The 27,249-nt window shown below is 43.9% G+C and overlaps 1 protein-coding gene across 3 annotated transcripts in view; it reads right to left on the bottom strand.

The window, feature by feature from the left end:
* SV2B (synaptic vesicle glycoprotein 2B) overlaps window positions 1-27,249 on the bottom strand; it is a 192,779-nt gene that overhangs the window by 21,471 nt on the left and 144,059 nt on the right. For all 3 annotated transcript variants that reach the window (XM_047738761.1, XM_047738760.1, XM_047738762.1), the window contains exons 5-9: window positions 21,132-21,265; window positions 19,758-19,847; window positions 12,678-12,788; window positions 11,774-11,862; window positions 9,243-9,407 (exon numbers count right to left, since the gene is read on the bottom strand). In XM_047738761.1, the coding sequence (XP_047594717.1) occupies window positions 9,243-9,407; window positions 11,774-11,862; window positions 12,678-12,788; window positions 19,758-19,847; window positions 21,132-21,265 (589 nt within the window). The remainder of the gene's footprint in view (window positions 1-9,242; window positions 9,408-11,773; window positions 11,863-12,677; window positions 12,789-19,757; window positions 19,848-21,131; window positions 21,266-27,249) is intronic.

Raw genomic sequence — 27,249 nt, 5'->3', positions numbered from 1 at the left:
TTTCTCTCTGTCAAATAAATAAATAAAATCTTTTAAAAAAAAACATGAAAGAAAATGAATGTGTTCTACTGTAAAGCTCTCACACTACACGTGAAGTTACTATATTATTTGAAGATGGACTGATTAATTAAAGATGTATATTGTAAGCTCAAGACAATCACTAAAATTTTTTAAAAGATGAGCAAATAATGAGCCAATAGTGAAGGTAAAATAGAATTATAAAAATAATCTAAAATAGAGCAGTAAAAATGTTTAAAAAAAGGAATAGAAGAAGCAGAAAATAGCTAGCAAGACGATAGAAAAAGAAGATCCCAATTACATGCTATCTACAAGAAACCTACTTAACTCTAAAAACATAATAAATTAAAAGAAAAAATGGAAATAATAAACACCAATCCAAAAAATACTAGAGATTCATGGGGTGCCTGGGTGGCTCAGTGGGTTAAAGCCTCTGCCTTCGGCTCGGGTCGTGATCCCAGAGTCTTGGGATCGAGCCCCGCATGGGGCTCTCTGCTCAGCGAGGAGCCTGCTTCCTCCTCTCTCTCTTCCTGCCTCTCTGTGTACTTGTGATCTCTGTCAAATAAATAAATAAACAAAATCTTAAAAAAGAAACAAAAAACAAAAAACAAAAAAAAAACAAAAAATACTAGTGATTCACTATTTATCTGATAACATCAGATAAACTGAACTTTGAACAAAGAATATTTGTATTATTGTAAATATTGTAAATATATTTTATTGTTATATTGTAAATATATAAATATTGTAAAAACTATTATAAATATACACCAATTTCACTTAATCTTACATAATACACTAGCAAATCAAATTTGTCAATATATTGCCTTGAAAAATATAACAATGAATTAGTAAGATATATCCCAGGAATCACATATGGTTGAAACCCAGAAAAACTATTGTTTTACTATATCACGTTAGTAGGTCCAAAGAAAAAACCACATAGTTATCATAACAGATGCAGAAAAACATTTGACAATTTCAATATACTTTTATGATAAAAAAAATAATCTCAGTATACTCAAAAGAGAAGAGAATTTCCTTAACTTTCTAAAGACCATGATTCAAAAACATACAGCAGATGCCATACTTAAGAGGGAAACACCAAAAGCACCCACTGATGTCAAGATACCCATTAGAGCACTGCTCCTATCCATCACCAAACTGGAGGTCCTAATCAACGCAACACAATGAGAAGAGAACACAATTCTAGGGGTAAGAAAGGTGGAGGTAAGACTGTCATTAATTTTTGTCAGTGTGTCTGCCACATACAGGAGCCAAGCAAATCTAACCAAGAAGCTATCAAAATGAATGAAGAGTGGGGCCAATGTGTTAGATCCCAAAAAACCATGTATAAAGGAAAAAGGAGGAAGAGGAAGCAACACAAGTGGAGAGAAGCAACAAAGGAGAGCGAGGAGGAGGAGAAAGTAGAGAAGGTGGATGTCCCACCCACAACAGTACGGGAGCAATAAGGCATCAGCAAAAAGACTCACAAAATACAAGATTGAATTTTTTTTTAAAGTAAGCTCCACAGCCAACATGTAGCCCAACTCCAGACTTGAACTCACAACTCTGAGATGAGACCTAAGCTGAAATCAAGAGTTGGACCCTTAACCGACTGAGCCACCCAGACTCCCCCAGATGGGAACTTGATAGAGAATGTTATAAACTATTATGGAAGGACATCAAAGAATGCCTAATTCAACAGAAGAAATGCGATACACAACGAAGGGGAGACCCTATATTCGAAAGATGTTCCCCAACAAAGCCAGACATTTTGTATCATTCCAATCAAAATCCCTACCAGCTGTTTTTATTAGGATTTTAGAACTTGATCTTAGAATTCATCTGAAAAAGCACAGGGGCAAAACCAAGCTAGAAAAAATGTTAAGAATGAGGAGGAAGACCCTAGTCCTCCTGGAAACACAACAAAACAATAAAGTTAACAGCAATGGAGTCAGTATGGCAAAGGGAGAGACAAACAAAACCATGGAACCAAACAGAGAGCCCAGAAACATGGTGATATATATGAGGAACCCTGACTTACCATAACAGTGTGACTGCATACCAACAGGGAAAGATGGGAAATTTTACAAATGCAGAAACAGTAGGTTATTCACACGGGGGGCAATATCAAAGAATTCCTCTCCCATAGACAGAGACCCCAACCCCAATTAAGGCCTTGAATGCGAAAAGAAGCTTTAAAAAAGAGAAACAAATAGATGATGACTTTATGACCTAAAACATGAAGAATTTCTTAAATAAGAGCCAAAAGGCACACACCGGAAAGGGAAAGGTGCTTTAAACATAACACACGGTGCTTTAAAATATATAGTATCTGCCCAAGAAAGGGTTCCTGAAGTGAGCCACAAACTGGTCAGAGAGCCAAGGGGAGCCTGAAGAGGCACGATTGCTAAAATGTGATGTGGGGGCCTGGGTGTGATGCTGGGACAGAGAAAGAACAGTGGGCAAAAGGAAATCTGAGTGGGGGAGGGGGGAGTCCTGGGATAGAGCCCAGTGTGGGGTTCTCTGCTCAGCCGGGAGTCTGCTTCTCCCTCTCCCTCTGCCCCGCCACCCGGCTTGTGCTCGCTCTCTCTCAAATAAATAAAATCTTTAAAAAAAAAAAAAAAAAGGAAATCCAAGTGGAGTATGGACTTTCCTGATATGTCCTGATATTGGTTTAGTATGTAATCAATGTGCCTTCATCATATAAGATGTTATAATAGAACAAACAAGGTGCAGGCTATACCAGAAGCTCTCTGCACAATCTTTGCAATTTTTCTGTGAAACTAAAACTGTTCCAAAATTAAAAGTTTATTTTGATTAAAAAAAAACATAGGAAATTTTCAAACATTATCATGGACACTTGTCTTTTACATAGAAGTTTAAAGAACTCATGTACTACAGGCTGAATGTTTGTGTCCCCCTCAAAATCCGTTAGGTTGTAACCTAATCCTCAGTGTGATCGTATTAGGAAGTAGGGCCATTGGGAGGAGTTAGGTCATTAAAGTCATGCATGGGATTAATGCCCTTATAAAAGGGGCCCCAGAAAGCTCCTTCCTGCATTTCTCCATGTGAGCACAGAGCAAGAGATGGCCGTCTATGAACCAGGAAGCATGTCCTCACCAGATCTGGAATCTACCTGTGCCTTGATCTTGGACTTCCAGCCTCTAGAACTAGGAGAAATACATTTCTCTCAGTCTGGGGTATTTTGTTGTTACAGCCCAAACAGATGAAGATATTATGCAAATTAATGTGAAAATGATTATCCAATAAATAAGATAAACAAAGCCCGTGAACAGGTCCAGAAGAAGAAACCGGAAGGGCCAAGAAACACAGGAGGAGATACTCAGTCTCACCGGGATCAGGGAAATACAAGTTAAAGGACAAAGAGATACCATGTCACACTGCTCCATCTCACAGACTAAGAATGGGTCCCATTGTAGGGAGCCAGGCCCTCTCATCCTGCCCAGTGGGAAGCACAGTTAGTACAAGGCTCAGAAGACCACTGTGGCACAGAAGCTGAAGACGCTCATATCCTCCCATCCAGCAATTCCACCTCTAGCTCCCAGGCTAGACAAATTACCCCATAAAGACTCTTATTGCAGTATTACGTGTAACAGCCAAAAATTGTCAATGACTTCAATGTCCATCAAAAGAAGAACAGACAAACACATTAGGGAACACTCACATAATGACATTTAAATTAATCAAATTGAATTACGTAGCTATGATAACCAATGCAAAGAGTCTTCAAAACCTTAATTTTAGGAGCACCTGGGTGACTCAGTCAGTTAGGTATCTGCCCTCAGCTCAAGTCATGATCCTCGGGTCCTGGGATCAAGCCCCTCATCAGACTCCCTGTTCAGCAGGGAGGCTGCTTCTCCCTCTGCGCCTGCCCCCCTCATGCTCTCCCTCGCTCTCACTCTCTCTCAAATAAATAAATAAAATATTTTTTTTAAAAACCCTACTTTCTAAAAAGATTTTATTTATTTATTTGACACACAGAGAGAGAGAGAGATCACAGGCAGGCAGAGAGAGAAGGGGAAGCAGGCTCCCCACTGAGCAGAGAGCCCGATGCGGGGCTTAATCCCAGGATCCTGAGATCATGACCTGAGCCGAAGTCAGAGGCTTAACCCACTGAGCTACCCATGCACCCCCCAAACCCCTAATTCTATACAAAAAAAAACAAGTTGCAAAATCTATAGTATAATATACATTTACATATACAACATAGTATGATATTTATCTAACTCCAAACCATGTAAAAAGTATTGTACAATGTTTGTCAACATAGACACACGGGAAAAGTATAAAAACATCCATCAGTGTAAAACACCAGGTTTATTAACAATGGTGGTCATTATGCTTTAGGAGGGAGAGGAATTCCCATCGAGGCTCACCAAGTGAGTAATGTTTAATCTATTTTAAGATCTGACGTAAATATAGCACAGCTTATGATTTTATAAAGCCAGCTGCTCTGAAGCACGTTGTTTCCATTATTCTCTATTCTCTGCATATTTGATGTACTTCACAGTGGAATAAAAAAGAGAGAGAGAGAAGAAAGGAGACAAAACAATGTTTATTTGCAGAGGATGAGATCGTACACAATAACAAAGGGGGAACTGTTGGGACTAATGAAATAGCTTAGATACCGAATAAACATCCCCCAATGAATAGGATTTCTATTTATTTGCAATAACCTGAGTAAATGTTTGATGGGGAGAAAGCAAGCCAATTTTCAGCAGCCAGAGAGGTTATAAAATACCCCGGAAGAGTCTCCACAAATATCTTTGCAGGGCCTAGATTAAATGAGAGATTTGATCAACTCTGAAGCATGAGGCATGTTATCTACCAAGATGACGGCTTTCCGATGTGGAACCAGAGACTTACGCAAGTCAGAGATGCTCCGCGAGTCTCTGACCCCTCGAGGCTTGAAATCCAGCCCCTCAAGCTACTTCCCCAGGCCTGGAAGCCGGAAGGTGCATTTACACATTTCCCACCCCTGGTGGCTTCATGGGACTTCACTGCCCTGAAACAGATGCACGGGAGGTGAAAAAAATTCTTATTTCTGCCTCGCTGAAAAGAGCTTTGAACAGTGGGGGTGACGCCTCAGTGTGACGCATGAAATCAACCTTCTTCTCTTTTCTGCTAAATCACCCTCATTTCAGGGTTCAATCCCCTGACCTTCCAAGAGAACTCGTGAGGCAGGTCCTATTTTTTTCCCCCTGATTGTCTTGTATCATACTCTTCCCCTGCCCTAACCCTTACAGAAGTTAGCCTTGCCAAGCAGAAATGTCTCCCCAAGCAGAGAGGGTAATGAACTAATTAGTTTACACATGCTCTCAGACAAAACAACAACAACTATCCTGCTTTCAGTTAACGGTATGAGAAGCCTGGCCTGACATTTTGGCTCAGCATTTAGAATATGAACTTTTTCTCTTGTCTTTCTTGCATTTCCCAAAAACTTCTCAGAGCCACCTGGTCCCATCAGATGCACCAGGAGGGCTGTGGATGGTGCCTGGGGAAGAGGCCCAAACGAATCTATGTACTTCCATTTCTTCTCGGAGCCAAAGGGACTGTCTTACAGCAGGATGCAGTTCAGGCTTCAACAGGTTCTCCTCTATTCACAAACCCTGTGGGAGAAGTCTGAAGCCCTACCTACACCAGTCATTGTCCCCTGTGTGCGACAGCCAATAAGGTAAATAATTTCTATTTACATTTTATTTTTTTTAAGATTTTATTTATTTGACAGAGAGAGATCACAAGTAGGCAGAGAGGCAGGCAGAGAGAGAGGAAAGGAAGCAGGCTTCCTGCTGAGCAGCGAGCCCGATGCGGGACTCGATCCCAGGACTCTGGGATCATGACCTGAGCCGAAGGCAGCGGCTTAACCCACTGAGCCACCCAGGCGCCCTCTATTTACATTTTAAATTAGCAACGTGTGGATAACATCAGAGGAGGAATACAGAGCACATCTGGAGACATGGGCCACCCCAGCTGAAGTGAACGAGATCTCCAAGGAGGGTTCGGGTTTTTGAAGATGAAGTGCTTTCTAACCCATGATCAGCAGGGGGCAGCATGATCCAAGAAAAGAAACTCAGGTTCCTTCATTTCTTAGCTAAGTTCTGAGGTTCCTAATCTTTCACGGAGAAAAACAACGTTCTATTCAATTTGCTGGGGGTTAAGTAATGGATTTCACGCATAGTGGTTGTACTTTTAAGACCCATTAGTTAAAAAACAGTGAGAGGCACCTGGGTGGCTCAGTCTGTTAAGAATCTGATTCTTGATTTTGGCTCAGCTCCTGACCTGGGGATTGTGAGATCAAGCCCCTAGTCTGGCTCCATGCTGGGCATGGAGTCTGCTTAGGATTCTCTCTCTGCCCCTCTCCCTGCTCTCTCCCTCTCTCCAAAACAAAACAAAACAAAGAAACCATATAAATGACAAGTTAAAATTAACTCACTGCAACTTCTGAAGGAATTTATATTTGAATAATTACACAAAAACAACCACATGCTCTTGAAATACAGAAACATGGCAGCATACCTGTGTGTACAGAATATTCACATCCACTCTCAGACAAGCCTTGGCATGCCTGTGCATTCCCAGACCCTTGGCAATAACTGTATAGTCCCAGGGGTTGGGGGGAGGTCCTGGGTCCACAGGAGACCACCATTTTCAAGACTACTTGCTTCCTCCTCACTCCCACCCAGAAGCTTGATGAAAGCTTCCAGAGGCTGAGAAAGGTTAAAAGAACAGAGTGGATCAGAAGTTCCCATTTTTTTATGTAGCTAAATCTAAGAACTACAAAACCAGCCTGTTGCAAACCATAAGGGCGCTGGCATTGCAATGAACTTTTTAAATTTTTTTTTTAAGATTTTATTTATTTATTTGAGAGAGAGAGAGCATGAGCAGGGGGGAAGGATGGAGAGAGAGGAAGAAACAGACTCCCAGCCGAGCAGGGAGCCTGATGAGGGGCTCATCCCAGGATGCTGGGATCATGGCCTGAGCTGAAGGCAGATGCTTAACCAACTGAGCCACCCAGGCACCCCGTGATGAACTTCTGAATGCAGAAGACACCATGTACCACAGGGCCTCTGTGGGAAGGGACAGTTTTCAGTGAGACAATATCTAGTTGTTAAAAGTATGAGATTGGAGTCTGAATGTCTGTGTTTTGGAGAGACATTTATTTTATTTTATTTATTTATTTGACAGAGATCACAAGTAGGCAGAGAGGCAGGCAGGGGGTGCTGGAGGCAGGCTCCCTGCTAAGCAGAGAGCCCAATGTGGGGCTCGATCCCAGGACCCTGGGATCATGACCTGAGCCAAAGGCAGAAGCTTTAACCCACTGAGCCACCCAGGCACCCCGGGAAAGACATTTCTATTTACATTAGCTGTGTGATGTGGGCAAGTTACTCAGCTTCTCTGAGCTTCTATTTCCCTCCCCGTACAACAGGAAAACATATGTCTTACCTCCTGGAGGCCTCCTTCATTTTTGTGAGGATTAAATGACATAGTCTATTAGGGTGCTTAAAGCAGCTGCTCACACCTAAAAATGCTTTATAATGTTGGCTGCCATGGTTATGATTATAAGCCTCATGATCAATGTCATTCTATGATCCTTTATTACTAATACCACAAAAGAGTATCAACAAACATTGGAAACTTCATAAATGAGGTCTCTTTTACTGAATTCATCTCTGCAGAGAATGGTGTCATTTCATGGGTGACATCTGGCCATCCATAATGTCCCTTCATTTTCAACATTTCCAAAGTGTTCTTTGGGCAACATTTCTTCATTGGCAATGTCGGCACAATATCTCCCCACTTAAACAGAAGCTCCTTTGAGAGTGAGAAATCCCAGGGTAACCCCCACCCACCCCTGCTAGCTCGAGCTGCCATCCCTGGAGTGGCCACTCTCAGTAGAGTTTGGTGACCAAAGTCTCTACACAGAGGCTATGTGTATGTGCAGGCATGTAATTGTGTAGATGTTTGTGACTGGGTTTTGCATTAAAAAAATATATCATCTGAAAGCCCGAATTCCTTGTCCACTCATGCTTGTCCTAACCTTCCTCCCCAAAGATCTCATATTTGTAGAAATGATATTCCCCTTTCCTCTCACACTTTCTCATCCTAAATAACTGAGCGTTTGCTCGGGTGTGGCCTGTGCGAGTGATATGGACTAGCCTGCAAGAGACATCCTCCTACCCTCTTGGACTTCACCCAGACATAGGCTCCTCTCCTAATGTGGCTGACAGTCACGGGCTGGGCCACTACGCTCAAACACGTAGGTAAGCACAGGGGTCACGGGAGACCATGCACCCCAGGGGAGAATTCACAGTGTTGATTCTTATAAAGAGGTGGTAAATATGGGGTAGTTTGTATCATTGACACTGAACTATCTGGGCTGTGGTATTTCTGATGTCACCATGCAGCTGACTTGATGAACTTGCTAAGTACAATCAAGAAGGGAAACGGGGATAAATGTTCAGCTTAGTGAATAATGTGGCCTGGGGTCAACTTTAATTGACTGTGTCCTGACTCGCAGGCGGGGGCAGGGTGGTCCTGTAGAGCACAGCCTCAAAGAGGCATTCTTAAAGCCCAGTGGGGGGACTGACTGTCCATCTCATGGGTCCTAGGAATAGGAAGAGAAGCAAAAGGGATTGAGGAGGCAGCCCCACAAAGATGTGGGCAGGACTCTTCAAATACACCACTCATTTTTCCCCTATGGAACAACACTCTTGATGGCAATGGGCCATGCTGACCAACCCTTGGAGGTAATATTAAGCCAAAGAATAACAAAAAGTATTATCATATTATCCTCTGGATTTGCTTCTAGAGAAGCTTCCTAAGATCACAGAAAAGGCTCAAAAAACAGGTAGTAGATTAGTATGGGGTTCTCAACCCTCTGGGCCCGCTTTCTAGGCAGGCAGCAGTAGGAGGCCACAGCCCTTTGCACATCTCCATGAAAGGTGTGAGGCCTCAGGAAAATTGGTCTGATTGCCTCTCCTCAGTCAAATGTCTCTATCCTTGGATGAATAAGTTCTAGTCAGATGACTAAAGATGCCTGGAGGCCACTAGGCCTCATTGTGTCTCTGAGGTACTCCAAGAGCCTTGGAGATCATTCACCTGCCATACTGAATTCTCTTTCCAGTGGCTCCTCTCCCAAGAGCAATCCTCACAGACCACCATCTCGATCTGGGGAAAGCTCATGGTCTCTCACTTACTTGTCATTCACAAGTTTCCCACGTTGGTGAATCTGATTCTCCATCGTGAAGTTGATGGAGGCGCCATACACGTGCTCACCAAGAAACACCTTCATTTTGGACTTGTAGGCTTCGTCTTGAAAATACCGGATCATATCAGGGAACCAAACTGTCAGTCCGTAGTAGCTGTAAGAGAGAAGACAGAATATTTGAGCAGCATTAGGCAATTCTTTCGTGATCAGAGTCTGTATCCCTAACATGACATAAATCAAGCTCATTTAAAATGTACGAATATGGTTCATTATTAGAAATTAAGACAATTACTATGTGCCATACTATCACTCCTCATATGAACAGATCTAAGGGAAAAAATCATGACCATCTCCATAGACTCTGAAAAGGCATTTGATTAAAAAAAAATACATTCCTGATTAAAAAAACAAACAAACAATAGATTGGGAATTGGTGGGCACGTCCTTAACATGTAAGAAAATACAGAACTCACTTCATGTGGAGAGTAGGTGCATCTTCACTCATGTCAGGGACAAGACCCAGACTACTCTTATCTTACCCAGACTTAGTCTTATCAGGACTACTCTTTACCACCACATCGTAGGGCTTAACTAACTCAGTTAGACAGGAGAAAGAGATACAAAATTGCAAGGATACAAAATTGCAAAGCAAGAAGCAAAACTACCTCCACCTGTAGATGATCTGACTTTATACCGGCCGAATTCAGGATCATCAACTCAAAAAACTGGCCACTGGGGCGCTTGGGTGGGTCAGTGGGTTAAAGCCTCTGCCTTCGGCTCAGGTCATGATCCTAGGGTCCTGAGATCGAGCCCCGTGTCAGGTTCTCTGCTCAGCAGGAAGCCTGCTTCCCTTCCTCTCTCTCTGCCTGCCTCTATACCTACTTGTGATCCCTCTCTCTGTCAAATAAATAAATAAAATCTTTAAAAAAAAAAAAACTGGCCACTAAACATTTAAAAAAGATGCTCCATCCCACTCATAATAGGAAAAATGCAAATTAAAGCCACACCATTATCATTCTCAACTACTCGGTTGTAGGTGAACAGATGCTCTCATACACTGCAGGAAAAATTGTACAATACCACATGGAGGAGAGGGCATTGTCGAAAAAAAAATCACTGTTGGATTTACCCCCTTTGACTCCATAATCCCATTTCTAGAAACCTATTCCATCGATCAGCTCCCTCAAGTACAAAGTTGCTTACAAACACAATTATTCATTGTTCAAAATAGAATCCTAAAGACTTCCCAAGAGTCTAGCAATAAGGCCCTGTTTGAAGACAGTGTGGTGCTACCCTATGGAAAGCTATGCACATGTATTTCCTGGTTGTTTCAACATTTAAAATGCATTACCTAGTCAACAAAATTCAATCAGCTATAAGTAAATATGAGCAAGACATATTTTAGAACTCTCAGTGAATTGAATCCTAGTGTCCACCATCTTTGGCTTCTGAAACGTTCCCTCCTCACTTTGAAGAAGTGGGTGGGGAGGAGGGCCCAGCTTCCTCTTCACTTTACCCATTTGGGTTTCCATGAATAGGTACTGAAAGAAATCAGGTCTCCCCATGTTCCTCCATGAGTCAAAGAGGTCATTAGACCCCATTTTGTTTCCTTTGGGCACAGGTGTTGGCGAACCAAGCAAGTTCACAGATGAAAGTTTTAAATCTCATTGACAGTTCTTCATTGATAATAGCAATTAATTGAGGACTTACTTAGTGCCAGAAATTAATGCAAGCGCTTCCTTTATACAGTATATAGTCTCATAATGCTTTCAGTGGCTTAAGTGGCATAAAGAGGGTCATGATATTTGGAGGTGCATGAAATGACTCTTCTACCACTTAAGAAAAGAGCCAGCTAATCATCATTCCCATCACACTCTATCTTCCTTATCGTAGGGCATAGTGCCACAGAGTCTCACTGTTTTATCCCATAGTCACAATGCCGCTTACAGCTGCCCACTCAGCACTTGCTCCCTACTCGTTCCTTGGAAACTAGATTTTGTTTGGGCACCAAACCTCAGGAAAGCTAACAATATCTTTAGCCCACACACAAACCCTGATTAGTCTACAATCACTGGGAAATCCCATCCCCTTCACCAGGTAGTTTGGCACTAGGGGTGTGACACACATCTGGGTAATAGAGAGAAAGGCTGCAGGGTTTGTGCGGGGGGAGCTCCTGAGAAAGTCTTCCTTGCTGTTACGAGGAGAAACTCAGAGAGAGGCAGCCTCTTCCTCCTTGGGACATTTTCCCACATTGACAGGATGCCAAGAAGTGCACAGGCATCTAGCAGCCACCAGGAGATGGAGCCTGGGACTGAAACCACTCGTGAAGATTGACTCTCTATGGGATTCTTGTTACAAAGGACAAAAAGCATCCTTGTTGTAGAAGCCATGAGAGTGGGCTGTCTTTTACTTGCAGCCAAAAGCATCTAGATTCTAAGAGTTAGAACTAATTGTTATCTTTGCTTTATAGAGGAGGTGCTGGAGGCTTAGGGAAGTTAAAGAGGTTATGATAGAGTTTACCTTAAAGCCATGGTGAACCAGACCACAGCCAGAATCAGCGTGTTCATCCTGTAGGGCCCCATCACACAGTAGAGGGCATTATCCCAGACCTGTAACCCACACACAGAAGGGTTATTAAATCAAGAGGCTTGTGACTTGAAAGAGCTCATTTCTAGGATTTTCTGATAAATTTCCTAGGACCCCATGAGAGAATGGACAACCATGATCTTCCAGAGAAAGCAAATCTGTTCAAATAACAAAGCCTCTTCTCTTCTTACTGCTTGGGCTTTGCCTCTAACATAACAGTCCTGGAGCATCTTCCCTGGGAACACAATCATACATCATCAAAAGCACAGTGAGTTGGGATTTCAAGACACTGGGTAACCTTGAGTAATGAGCTCTGCTCCTTGCCCATGGGAATGGGTGATATTCTCAACAGTTAACAACCATTCAACCATTCATAGGTTGCCTTGGTGCTTGACAGCTGAGTTGGCTACAGGAGGCCCTTCTCCAGAGAAATGGCCTTGCCCTTCCTAGAGACTTTCTCAAAAGCCACCAACACACCCCAAAGGGACATCTCCTTCACTCATTCCTTTCTTCCTACAGATTACGTAAAGAGAAGATGCTGGAGAGAAGGGTGTTTACTAACAGTAGACATTTCACCAGTGTTCAAAATCTCTGCCTTGGGAAGGAAGAGCAAAGAAAAGAAACTAAGGTTTAGATACGTCATGGTGACATTGGCTCAAGCAACATGGTGGGTGAGGAGCAGGCACAACTGTGTCCCAAACGTTCCATCCAGGGCACTTCCTTCCCCATCACAGTGCCTTGGGTTGATGGGGGTGTTCATGGTCTTTATCCTTCATCCACCGAAGTTACAGGGTTCCAGATGTCCTCCCTCTCATCCCCCACATGTTCCCAATCATACCTGCTTGAAAGTGGTGCTGAACCTGACCAGCCAGCGCTGGTACCAAGTTCCTGTTGAACTTTGGATCTCAATGAATTCATCCATTTGCTTGGGAGTTTTGATGTGGGAAACCTGCAAAGCAAAGATTGTCTAGAGAATCGTAACCCCACTCTGTATCAGACTTTTCAGTGTTTAATTAATGTAACTAATTTTATGTCACATATCAAAGGCTATAGGAGCCTTGGATGATCCTCTAGTCTGTGATTCTTAACCAAAGGTGTACATGGACTCTCTTAGGGAATCTTTCTCAGGAAGATATATCCCCCTGTAGACAAGATGAATCCATCTTTTGACCAGATGATGCTTTTGAGAAATTTATATTCGTTAGTGATAATATGCTGAATTACCATGTATATCTGATTTGCCCACAGTAGAGCTGACCCCACCTTAAAATTCACAAGTCTGTCCTTAATAGGTATTAATAATTAACATCACAGAAGTCTAGAACCCATGCAAGCAATGGTGTGTGTGTTTTGGGGAGGAGGTTGCTACTTAAGATTTCGTTTTCCAAAGATTTATATATTTTAGAGAGAGAGTGAGGGAGAGAGAGCATGCACACAAGCAGGGAGAGGGGCAGAAGGAGAGGGCAGAGAGAGAATGCTCACGCAGAATCCCCACTGAGCATGGAGCTTGAAGCAGGGCTCAATCCCAGGACCCTGAGATTGTGACCTGAGTCAAAATCAAGAGTCAGCCACTTTACCCACTGAGCCACCCGGGTGCCCTACTACTTAAGGTATTTTAAAAACACACCAGAATAGGAGAAATCATGTCCTCCTTGCTGTCTCTGGCTTTTCTAATGGAAATCAAAGAAATGGGGAGTGGGGATAGGTTATACAACTCAGCTCCCCCACTAAAGGGCCCCAGAAAGACTTGTCCAGTGTCAGCAGACAGCTGCAATTTGCAATCCTGACTCACCAAGACCGTGACTGTCAAGTTACCTAGTGTTTAAAGCAACCACTGGATTCTGTAACTAACCATCATGTTAAGGAGATGGTTAGCCAAGTTAGCAAGGTCCATGCTTGCAGACTTATTCAGAGGAAAATGGGGGAGCACACTCAAAAAAAAAAAAAAATCAGAATTGCCATCACCCCTTCCAACGAACTATTGTCTAGGGAAAAAAAGTTTTAGTCCTACAAGCATCTCCATCGTTTTCTTCTGCTATCTGAGAAGGAAGGAAGGGGAGGAAACAAAAAGAGATACACAGATAAGGCTAGCAATGCCAGAGGGAAAAGACAGCCCTTGGGTGTGGACAACAGACTCATTAACTCTGAGCATGAGGTCTAGGATGGCATGGCTGTGCTCTTCTAAACCCTAAAAACAGTAATTCTTAAACTTTGGGGAGGGCTGGGTGGCCCCTTTGAGAGTCTAATAAAAGCATCCATGTTCTTCCTGAAACTGGAGGTACGAGAGCATCCTGAGAGCCTCCTAAGCCCATCCTACCCTCCTCCGCAGGTGTGCCTCCTTCGCAAATCTCTCTGCCTGGGCTCTGACAAGGACGCAGGGGAGTGAACACACAGGCTCTGCAACAGAACTCTTGGTTGGAGCTGGACTTCCTGCTGTCAAATACCCCCAGAGAGCCCAGGAGCCCTCATTGCAGTCAAAAGAGGCCACAGGGCAAGGATGACATCAAATCAGGAAGCATGTCAAAAATCATATTCAAAAGCATTAAGATATCCACTCAAGTGCAATGTTTTTCCTTTTGGCGCTCCTAGGGGGAAAAAAAACCACAAAAAACGTTCTATTCCCTAGGGATTTGGGAGTGGGTGAATGGACAGCCTAGCCTCAAGCAAAATTACTCTAAATTACAATTAACTAAGATACTGTTTTTGATGGGGTCTATATCAAAATATGGTCTGTGTTCACACCAGACCTGCAGAACGTTTTACTGGGGACACCTGCCAGGTGGCAGATCAGAAGCCTGTGAGGCAGCCGGCCAATGGGATGGCTGAAACCTAGGGCTTTGGAGGGGAGGAAGAAGTTTGCCCAGCTCCTCTAAGCATCTCAGGCTGCGTCTGAAAATTTAACTGACAAACACAGATCAACAGGAGAAAAACCTACACATTTTATCAAATTTTAACATAGACAAGGGAGGCTTCCAAAGAGAATGAAAGCCTGAAGATGTGACCAGAGCAGAAAACTCTTATACCTTTGAGGCCACGAAACCATGAGTTTGTGAGGAATTAACATGACAAAGGGATGTGGGCTTAGGGTAGTAAATGGTGAAGAAGTAACTAGGAAGAAAGAATTAATGTAACAAGGTTTGCTGATGCAGCCTCCTTGACCCTCCCCCGATCTCTGGTGATAAGAACGTCTTCTTTCCTCCTGGTACAGGGACAGTCACTTCACACAGGAGATCTATGACCTAAGAAGGGTGAGTGGGAAAGGTCAGAGTGATCTTCCTACTTCTGGCACTTTCTCAAACTCCTTCGCTTAAGATATTCAGTATGCCAAGGTGCCTGTATTTCAGGGTAGGAGTCCTGAACCCCAGCGGCACAAAGGTGAAGGTGAGGACCCTAGCCTTTGTTGATCTCCAAGTACAATCAAAAGTTCATTATTTGAGGCTCCTGGGTGGCTCAGTGGGTTAAGCCTCTGCCTTCGGCTCGGGTCATGATCTCAGGGTCCTGGGATCATCGAGCCCCGCATCGGGCGCTCTGCTCAGTGGGGAGACTGCTTCCCTCTCTCTCTGCCTGCCTCTCTGCCTACTGGTGACCTCTCTGTCAAATAAATAATTCAAATCTTTAAAAAAAAAAAAAGTGCATTATTTGCTGCAGGGAGCACTCTGGAGCCAAGCAGTTAACCCCGTCAGGAAGGAGTTCACTCCTGATTGCTTCTGCTCTCTAACCTTTCAACATTTTCCAGTTGTTTCTTTCTTTTCTCTCCCCTGGCCCAACCAGTCATCCACTTCTACCCAATTAATATGATCACCAAGTCAGCAGGGAATGCCGAAGCCACAACCGTTCTGATTCTCCTTCGCATGAGTTGAAAACTACTAAAAGCAGAGGTAAGGATGCACGGCTAGCCCGCAGGGTGGGGTAAAAGAGAGTGCCCACCCACGGTTCACATTCCAGCTCTGGGATCTGGAATCTCTGACTTCCTGGGGATGCGTGGCCATCCCGGAGGGGAGGGGCTCTGGTGCTCAAGTGAGAGGCTTAGCTTCTGCCTTTGGAAACTGGAGGCTCTGTTGATTTCCTTGCCAAGATCTCATTCTTCAAAATTAGGCTACTTAAGGATAAACCCGTTGTGAGGAGTGAATGTGGGATCACTTCTCTAAAAGGGACTCCCAGTCTGGCAAGCTCACAAGGTTGATTTAGAAGTGGTTCTTCCAGAAGCAAGAGTCACAGAAACCACTGGGTATGAGATGCTGCACAGGCCACCAGGGTAAGACGAAGACCAGAAAGAGGTTAGTCTCCTGGGCAGGCAGGGACAGGCGTACAAATGAGGGGCAGAGCCATCACCCATCAGGACTCTCTCAGCAGAGCAGTGGGTTTGCTTGGAATAAATACACTAACAGACTGCCTGACGGGTCAGGGAATGCCAGGGAGGACCAGTGTGTGAGCCTTGCATGAGCCAAGGAGAATTTGCCATATTCCAGAGGGAGAACAGGGGAAAGAAAGGGAAGGCAAAAAAGGAGGAGGAAAAGAGGGAGGATGAGGCAGGGAGGAAGTTTCTCGAATTATCATGGAGGTTATTAAACTGGCAAATACTTGGTATGAATGAGGTGTGTCTGTGTTTCTGTGTGTCTGTGCACATGTGTATATCTGTATACATGTGTCTGTATATATGATGTGTGTATATATGTGTTTATGTGTCTGTCTATATGTATGATGTGTGTATCTGTATGTGTGTGTTTATGTCTCTATGTGTCTGCATGATGTGTGTGTGTCTGTGTACATATGTGTGGTTTATGTCTCTATGTGTCTGTGCACATGTGAATGTCTGTATACATGTGTCTGTGTGATGTACGTGTCTGTGTGTCTGTGCACATGTGTATGTCTGTATACATATGTCTGTGTGTCTGTATGATGTGTGTGTCTGTGTGTGTGCATTTATGTGTCTATGTGTCTGTATGATGTGTGTGTATCTGTGTGTGCATGTGTAGGTCTGTATACATGTGTCTTTTTGTGTCTGTGTGTATGATATGTGTGTCTGTATGATATGTGTGTCTGTGTCTGTATGATGTGTCTGTGTACATGTGTATATCTGTATACATGTGTCTGTAAGTGTGTGTCTGCCTGTCTGCATGTGTTTATGGCCCTATGTGTCTGTATGATGTGTGTGTGCACATGTGTAGGTCTGTGTGCACGTGTCTGTGTATATGTATGTGTGTGTCTGTATGTTTGTGTTTGTCTCCTTGTGTCTGTATCATATGTGTATGTATATGCATGTGTTCATGTTTGTCTGTGTGCATGTGTACGTCTGTATACATGTGTCTGTGTGTCGGTATGATGTGTGTGTCTGTGTGTCTGTGGACATGTGTATGTCTGTCTACATGTGTCTCTGTGTGTATGTCTGTATGTGTGTGTGTGTGTCTATGCACGTGTATATGTCTGTATACGTGTGTCTGTGTTTGTATGTTTATGTCTCTATGTGTCTGTATGATGTGTGTCTATGCACATGTGTATGTCTCTATACATGTGTATGTGTGTGATGTGTGTTTGTGTGTGTGATGTGTGTGTGTACATGTGTGTGTCTATATACATGTGTCTGTATGATGTGTGTGTCTGTGAGTGTGTGTGTATGCATCTTTGTGTCTGTGTGTGTGTTTCACACCACGTTGATGTGACACACAATCCAATCCAGCTGATGTGGATTCAGAGGCTTGAGGCAGAGACAGAAGACCATGCAGACGTCTCTTGGGAATAAGCAGGAGCTCAGAGAGCAGTCTGACGAGACGGTGGGTGGGGCAAGACTGAGCCAAGTGCACCCAGGTCCTGGGCGGGGGAGCCCCGCTAACATCTGGTGTCTACACCTGCAGTCCAGCTGCAGCCTTATAACCCCCCACAGACAGCAGTGGGGAGAGGGGACTGGAAAGAACCATCTGCATCCTTAATTAACATCTTTCATCATGACTATTTCTGTTAGTTATGCTTCTTAATAAATGTTTGTGATAAAAGCACTGGTCCCATATTTTAGATATTTTTAGGAGCATGGAATTGAGGGAAGTAGGCCATTGAACAGCAACAAAATTTACTTGCTTGAGTTAATTTAAGAAAAAATATGTCATGCAATTTTAAAGAAGATTTTATGTATTTATTTGACACACACAGAGAGAGAGAGAGAGAGCACAAGCAGAGGGAGCAGCAGAGGGAGGGAGAGGCTGACTCTCCACTGAGCAGGAAGCCCGATGTGGGTCTCAACCCCAGGACCCTCAGATTACAACCTGAGCCAAAGGCAGATGCTTAACTGACTGAGCCATCCAGGCACCCTTGTGTCATAATGTTTTTGAATGATAGTTAACATCTATGCAGCCCCTGCTTCAAGGCAGAAAACTGAATCCTTACCAGAACCATACTTGCAGATATTATTACCCTTCTGTTCCCAATAGAGAAACTGAGGCGAAGGGAGTACCCTGCCTAAGGCCACACATCTAGAAAGTATCAAAACTGGATTTAGGCCCAGACTGTCAGGCTCCAGGATGCAGATGCTTAGCTACGTGGTCCTGCCACGTAGTCCTGCCTGAGAACCAGGGCTTCTAAGCAGCAGTGAATAAGGAGGAGTATGCTGTCCGAGTCAACGGCAGAGGCCAAAGCTGCAAAAGCAGTGAATCAGAGTAAGAGTCAAGGTTAACCCAGGAGGGCTTCCTAGTGGAAATGGATTTGAAGTCAGCCTGAAGGAAAGTTATCCAAAACAGGCACCCACCAGGGCAGGCATTCCTCCCTGGCTATAGAGCGTGGTCAGGGGAGCACAGATCCTGGTACCTAACAGGACATCTCCATGGAAATCACTGCTCACTAGTTTTTCACTATTTAAACTAGGAAGAAACAAAATTCACGCTAAGCGCCAATGCTGGTAAGGGTGGAGGAGAAAAATGGCTATCTCGTTGCCTGTGGCACAGTAGACGGACACAGCCTTATTGAGATGTAATCATGTAATCTGGCAATATAACTCAAAAGCTATACAAATAATAGTGCTTTTCAGCCACTCATTTTACTTCTAGGAGTCTATCTTGGAAAACACATCGAGAACATGAAGGGAAAGGAACTATGTGTATGAAAATGTTCACTGTGACAATATTTACAGGAACAAGGTAATAAGACGGGGTAAATAAATTTCCAGCATTTGGGATGTGTTTAGGAAGACTGTGTTAACATTCCCAACATTAACGTTGGTTAAAAAGATAACTATGGGGGCGCCTGGGTGGCTCAGTGGTTTAAGCCTCTGCCTTCAGCTCGGGTCGTGATCTTGGGGTCCTGGGATCGAGCCCCACATCGGGCTCTCTGCTCAGCGGGGAGCCTGCTTCTCCCTCTCTCTCTGCCTACTTGTGATCTGTCTCTCTCTGTGTCAAAGAAATAAAAGAAAAAAAAAAGATAACTATGAATGCCACAAGACAACATACAGAATGTGAATGAATACTCTTTTTAAAAAGTAGATGGAGGGGTGTCTGGCTGGCTCAGTTGGTTAAGCAAATGGGTCTTGATTTTGGCTCAGGTCAGGATCACAGGGTCGTAGGATCAAGCCCATGTGCTAAGCATGGAGCCTGCTTAAGATTCTCTCTCTCTCCCTCTCCCTCTAAGATAGATAGATAGATAGATAGATGTAAATATATGTACATATCCTTATCCCCATAAAAACACAGCTAGTTCTTTCTTTCAGTGTGTTTTTTTTTTTTTGAACAATTAGTGGTAACAAGGGTATCTATCAACCTGAACAAATAATTAGGACACAATAATAGGAATGTCAGGGGTTTTATTCTCCCTTTGGTAGGTTCTCTTTGTCAAATTAATATAGTATCATAATAATATAATAAGATTCATTTTTTAGCAAGCTAAAAGAGTAAAGAGGGGAGACCCCCTCCTGTTGGCATGGGTGCCACACACTCACCGTGAACACCTTCTCGGGGGTCCCCTTTGCCCTCATGTTGGTGTCGTGGACACGCTTGAGAATCATCCAGGCTTCATCATGTTTGCCCATCTGGTAAAAGCAAGGAAAGAGACATAAGAAATCCTTTACTGACAAGGGGTGGAAACCCTATGGGGGGTGTCCAACCCTAAGTGTGAGGTGATTAGACTTGGACACACTGCCACCCAGGGCTTGGGAAGGATTGGGACAAGTCTCTGTCCCCAGCCCATCTTGGAAGGATACTAGGGTAGTGCCTCTGAGGTGTATACACACTATTCCCATTCCACAGTACAACACGCCTCGTTTGTAAGGTCGAGTGACTGCTGGGTGGGATCCACGTGCCTCCCTGACCAGAGAAAGCAAAGAAGAAACCTGTTATGGATTGTGTCCCCACAGCCCCAGAGACCTCAGAATAGGACCCTGTTTAGAAACAGGGTTGCCATAGATGTCATTAAGATGAGGTCATCCCAGAGTGGGGTGGGCCTCTAACCTAGTTCGACTAGTGTCCTTATATGAAGCCAGCATGTGAATACAGAGACACGGCAGGCCAGTGCATGAGATGACACAGAAAGGAAGCCAAGTGAGTCCCAACAAAGCACTGGAAGCTGGAAGGGGCAAGGGAGGACTCCCCTACAGACTCCGAGGGAACGCAGCCCTGCAGACATCCTGATTTTGGACATCCAGCCTCCAGAACTGTGATGCGATTTCTGTTCCTTGAAGCCACTCTGTTGGTGACAAAATCCTTTGTCTCAGCAGCCCTAGAAAACTCACACACCACAAAGGGTAAATTCGTGAGAGATCCCTGGTTAAAGAAAAACTCCCTGCGGCGTCTGTTCCTGACAATGGGACACAAGGGAATTTGACAAGGACGATCACTCTGTAGAAAGATCTAGAAGGAGACATATGAGTGGACTCGGAATTGGAGGTGTAGGAGCCTTCGAGTCCTATGGCTCCTCTGCAAACCCAAGCGGCCCCCCAGGTTGGAAGGACTCTTCTCTCAAGACACCAGGAGCAGCTTTCCAGTGGGGAGGGGTCCAGGATAGTCAAGAGTCCTGATGGGCTTGAGGACGACACACATTTTCCCACAGATCTCACCGTAGCAACTTGAGAAAACATCCCACAGCTTTGAAGATCTTCTGGAGAGAGGGGGTACTGGAAGCAGCCTCAGGAGGCCCCCTCCGCCTCTGACAGTCTATGAATCCAGGCTGTGCAGCCAACAGAGACGGCACTAAAGCCAGAAGGAACAAGGGTCCGGGCGGGCTGACGTGGGGATGGTGTGCAACATACAAGCTGGAGTGGAGGCAGCCGAAGGGCTATTGGTCTCTCACAGGGTGGGGATGGGGGTTACTCACTCACCTCCAGCAGGAACCTCGGGCTCTCCGGCATGAACTTCAGAGCCACCAGGGACACGGTGCAGGGCAGCGCACAGATGATGACAAACACTCTCCAGCTGTGGTAGTGGTAATTGGTGCCCATGCTGAAGCCCCAGCCTGTGGAGAACAGTCAGAGGATTTCTGACATGACCTTATAGTGACCTTAAAACACCAGCTCTCAAAGGAGGGCACAGAGCCTCACCCACAGAGCAGGTTAAAATGCAAACCTCTGACTGTTTCCAAAGCTTCTGAGGCAGAAGTCTGGAACAGGCATGGGAATGTGCATCTCAACAACTCCCAGGGCTGGCCAGGCCTGACATTTATAGGGCCTTGGGCGGCGTCCCCTATTTCTCTATAGCCACTGAAACTCAAGCTAACAAACTGTCAATAACGAATGTTCTATTCCCTTGCCTTGACAAATAAGGATCTGGAAGGCCAGCTGGTGACCTATCCTTTAGAGACCCCTTTCATTTCTTCTCCTGGCCCCTTCCTCCAAGTGAGGGGCCTCGTGCTCATACAGGTGAACCCATCACACTCCACCACAGTGAGAAGAGGTGTCCTGGTCACGATTTCTAGAGTTTAGTGGAATTCTTGGGATCTGAGTACCCAGAGCATGATTTGGATGGAAAGGAACCCTGAGGTGATCGTACCTCAGGGACCTCTTGCCTTCTAGGAAGGAACACCAGATCAGGGCCTTAGGACCGTGGGGTTCCCTCTTCCCATGTCAAAGGGCAATACCAGCTCCAGGTGATTCTAATGCCAAGGGTTCGAGACCACACTCTGAAAAGTGCCATCAGTCATAATATAGGCATACCTCAATTTATTGTGCTTTGCAGATTTTGCAGTTTTTACAAAATGAAGGTTTGTGGCACCCCTGGGTCAAGCAAGTCCACTGGCGTCATTTTTCCATCAGCGTTCACTTACTTTATGCCTCTTTGTTACATTTTGGTAATTTTCAAAATATTTCAGACTTTTGCCTTATTGCATTTGTTATGGTGATCTGTGATAGTAGTGATTACTACTTGCCAGAGGCTCAGATGATGGTTAGCATTTTTTAGCAGTAAAGAATTTTTTTAATTAAGGTATGTACATTTTTTTTAGATGTAATGTTATTGCACACTTACTAGACTCCAGTTTGGTATAAACATAACTTTTAGATGCACTGGGAAAACAAATCATTCATCTGATAGTTGCTTTATTGCCGTAGTCTGAAGCCAAACCCATCATATCTCCAAGGTATGCCTACATTAATTTTTTTTTAATTTTAAAAAGACAGGGCTTCTACATTCAAATGCATTCTATCATCATGGAAATGAAGATAGGATTAGCTCCTAATTAGCATTCATCCTTGAAAGCATTTCTTTTTTTTTTTTTTTTTTGAGATTTTATTTATTTGAGAGAGACAGAGTGTAAGAGAAAGCAAACCTAAGTGGCGGGGGACGCGTGGTGGAAAGACAGAGGGAGAGAGAGAGTCAGATTCTCTGCTGAGCAGGGAGCCCAATGCAGGACTCGATCCCAGGACCCTGGGATTATGACCTGAGTAGAAAGCAGATGCTCAACTGACTGCGCCACCTAGGCTACCCCTTGAAAGCATTTCTAAAATACATTTTTAGAAATTGCCTCTGGATCTGCAAAACATTATTTCAAATATCCTCATGGGTCACAAATTCCCTCTTTTAAGGAATGGGTAGCACCGCGGAAAGAGCCTCGATTTTCACAGTCACGGGGATCAGAGTACAAATCCTGGCTCCCTGTGTTGGGGGTTTTCACAGCTATCAACAGCAGATAACACCACCATCAGATTTGCTAAGTGCAAAACCTTCTGACAGCCAATAATAATTCCTCTGCTTTGAGGGTAGATTTTATTTGCTTAGAAACAGCTACATGATATTCAGTGCCAACGTTATTGACTAAAATAGATGAGTATCAGCAACAAAATAATTGTTTAAAAAAAAAAATCCAAGGTTATGGAATGCCTGGGTGGCTCAGTCAGTGAAACATCGGACTCTTGATTTTGGCTCAGGTCATGATCTCAGAGTTGTGAGGTCGAGTCCCACATGGGGCTCCATGCTCAGTGGGGAGTCTGTTTGAGATTCTCTCTTCCTCTCCTTTGGCCCCTCCCCCCACTCCTACTCTCTAATCAATCAATCAATCAATCAATCAATAAAAATAAAATCTTTTAAGAATAAATGAAACAAGGTGGAATCAGGAGGGAGACAAACCATAAGTGACTCTTAATCTCACAAAACAAACTGAGGGTTGATGGGGGGAGGAGGATTGGGGGGGGTTATGGACATTGGGGAGGGTATGTGCTATGGTGAGTGCTGTGAAGTGTGTAAACCTGGCGATTCACAGACCTGTACCCCTGGGGCTAATAATACATTGTATGTTAATTTAAAAAATATAATGTATTTTATTATTAATTTAAAAAATAATAAAATAAAATCTTTTAAAAATAAACAAATAAATGATCAAATGGTCCCAGGTTATACAATGACTTGGTTTTCTCATGCCACTCCAAGTAGTTCCAAAGACAATGCCAACAGCATTTTTTTTTTTTAAGACAAAACTGTATAAATGAATGCATCGATTTCTAAAGTTTGGAGGTAATCATTATCGCGACATGAAAATCTCTATTCCATTTACTATCTGCGAAGCACAATAAACTGAGGTATGTCTAGATGTAAACATAGACCATGGGGCCAGCTGGGTGGTGAGCAGTGAATATCTTGAATGCTCTATTCCTCTCTTTGTGTTTCAAGTTCCTCTACTTGCTTTTGACTCTTAACCCATTGCATTTCAACTTGCCCTACTTGCCAGCTGTTTCTGCTGGTATCTCCTAGTCTGTGCAACTCAAGGGCTCGCCACAGGGAATCTCGGGTAGGGAAACGTGGGACTGAAGCCACCGTGACACATTTGGCCACACGATACACACATCAACCAACTTTCTCAACCAGAATCAAACCTATTTTTGCACAGCATGCTCTCCCTGGGGCTTGTTGGTTTTCGTTTGAATGAAAAAAAACCTTTCCTTTCTCCTGACAGCAGCACTAGACAGGGAAAATGAAACCATAGTACTATTTACACATTTCCCTGCTCATGTCCAAAAGCTACTGTGGAAGAATTAGAAGTCAAGTTGATCAAAACTACATAGCAGTCAAACTCAGGTGGATAATGAGGAAAGGAGAGAAGAAGTGGGTATGTTTATAAAGTATGCTGCCTAAGACAAATTTTTCTTTATGGTAATATGTGTAAATTATCCCAAATACATTATTTCCTCATGCCTCTGCGGTTTTTATGGTGATCTTAATAATCTGCATTTATTGCATTCATGAGGTAGTCTTTGGGACCTTAAATTAAATAAAATTAAACAGTGCACTGCTTCCAAATATATGGAACAACTATTAATTTGGAGACAGGGAGGGCTCTGTTCACTGATCTTTTAGCTTGTCCTACTTTTCTCTGTCAGGATTTCACAAACAGCTGGTGGTGCTGAACACAATAGGCATTAATCTTCCATAATATATCCAATTTTTTTCTGGGTTGTGACCAGGAAAACATTCTGACTTTTATAATTTTCTTTCTCAATGACTCAGTCACCCAAATTCCCGGTGCCAAGACCTCCCATCATTTCATCCCTGCAAAAGCAATTAAATGGGTTGCATAAGCCGTACACAAACACCAGTCTCCTTTCTGTAGTTACCCTGGCATTTGTCCCTGCTGAGTGGAGGGGTGTTAGAGCATTAATGTCTTGGGCACATTGAGAAATATTATCAAATGTCTGGTTCAGTCTGGACGAAACATCTGGTCCTGGTAAAATGACGCTTAAAGTAAATAATCACTCCTGTTACACTGTGATTCTAGTCTATCATGTTTCTCGGGTGGGTCCCCCCTCCCTGCCCAGCTAGTGCTTGTTTCAATGAAGCCTAATTGCCCAAGAGCCTTCACTCTTTAAAAGGGACATAAAAGGGGCGCCTGGGTGGCTCAGTGGGTTAAGTCTCTGCTTTTAGCTCAGGTCATGATCCCAAGGTCCTGGGATCGAGCCCCGCATCGGGCTCTCTGCTTGGCAGGGAGGCTGCTCCCCCCTCTCTCTCTTTCTGCCTCTCTGCCTGCGTGTGCTCTCTGTCAGATAAATAAACAAATAAACCTTTTTTAAAAGGGGGGGTGGTACATAAAAGTCACAGATTTCATATGCAAACAGGAGAAACATCCTATCTCTTTGGGGTAAAATATTGAATCACAAGCCCTGATGTCAGCCAGCAGGGACCAGCAACCAGCCTGTGCCATGGGCATCCCATTCAGTCTTGGCCAACACGCTTCCAACCTGATTCTTTGTATCGCTTTCTTAGTAACCATACCCCAGACATGGGTGTGTGCTTGTGTGTGCAAAGCAAAGTGAAAAGATGATGCAGCAGGTAATGACTATTGTGAGTGGCCCCTGTCATAAGACCCGGCACCTTGTGGCCTCCACCATCTGGCAGACACGTGGCCTGGGTGGGACAGACCTCCCCCACCCCAATCCGTGCAGGATTTGAGGAAGGAAGTACCCAGACACCAAACCAATCCGGACCCAGCATCCTCTGGGGTGTAGTTGAGGATGGGCATATGACCTAAGCTGAGTCAGTGAGCATCTCCCTGGTCCCACGTGAGGGCAGGCTTCCCTTGGGGAGCAAGCAGTCTGCAAATAGGTCGCTGACATTGTTGATGCTGCAGGAACGGAAGCTAGCTCGAGTGCCAGAATTGTTTTAAACATATTCTCAACACTCTCCTTTGCATCCCAGGAATTACTGAGTATGACGGTTGGCATGAGCTCTACATTTTGCTTCCTTCCCTCTTCACGCCAGACAAGATGCAGCGACTTGTCCCCAGTCACACAGCACCGCTATTTTGACTCCGTTTTTATTAAGATTTTATTTGTCCCCCACACTTCCCAAAAATATTTTTTTACTCACTTAATTTAAATGTGGAAATAGTTTCTTAGCACTCACTCATTGGGGCCAGTTAACGGTTGTAAATAATATAGCAAGAATCAGGGGAGGATAAGCGATTCCTCTGACCCATATAACCAACAGCACAATGCATGGAGTGTACTGTGTGTGTAAAGTGTGCCTTCGGGTGAAGGGCAGAGTGCAGAAATGATGTTAGTTAAGGGTAATATGATTTTGTATCTAAAATGATGGAGAACTGCTTTTGGTGACAGGACTATCTGGAAAATGCTTCAGCTGTTTATTTCATTATTCCTATTCTTATTTCCTCTCTGTTACTTGTACAAAACCCGGTGGGTTCTCAAAGACTAGATAGGGCAAAGATTACTTTTCCCAAATCCATTTCCTCTACTTTCTCGCACACAGCAAGACTACATGGCCAAGGGTCCCTGGCAATAGGGGTGATCGTATTACAGATTTGGGGCCCGTGGGTTGTAAGTAGAGAGGACAGGGTCCACTTGGCAGTCCATTCTTCAGAACCTCCCATGTACAACTGCTTATGGTCTTTCTCCAAGCAGAGACTTTAGTCACATGGAGGAAGGAGTCTGAGCCCCAATATTACTGATGGAGGAAAGCCACCTGCAGATCAAAACGTTCGCCCTACTTTACAAGTGGGGAAACTTTTATTGTGTTAAATCACTGAGATTTCAGGGTTTGTCAGATTACCAGCATAATGCACCCAGGGTCACATTAACTAATAGAGTAGGCATTGTCTACACCAAAGCTTTTTCTTAAAGGTGATGGAGACTCCATCACCTCAGAATACTCAAAGAGGATAAGATTTGAAACAAGGACACCAAAGAGTTCCACGCGTAGAGAAGGACTGGTTAGCTTCAGGGCAGTTGTCTGCAGGATTCTAAATGAGAACAAAGCCTACACCCATAATCATTGGTTTCCTGAAAAAAACTTTGAAGGATGCTAATGTGCATTTATTGCCCAGGATGCTCAAAAGACATAATAATCAAATTCAAAACTGCTGCCTTCTCCCTACTTTACTCTTAACAAAACCAATTGTGAAAGTAAGCATTGCCAGGTCTCTGTCCAGAAAATCTGGTTTTTGCAATTACCCAGGATAATAAAATTGTCCCGGCTGAATCCAAGACCTTGTCTGTAAGG

This window comes from Lutra lutra, chromosome 7 (assembly GCF_902655055.1).
Source record: "Lutra lutra chromosome 7, mLutLut1.2, whole genome shotgun sequence".
In the NCBI taxonomy this organism is placed as follows: Eukaryota; Metazoa; Chordata; class Mammalia; order Carnivora; family Mustelidae; genus Lutra; species Lutra lutra.
This window is presented reverse-complemented; position numbering and strand designations above follow the sequence as displayed.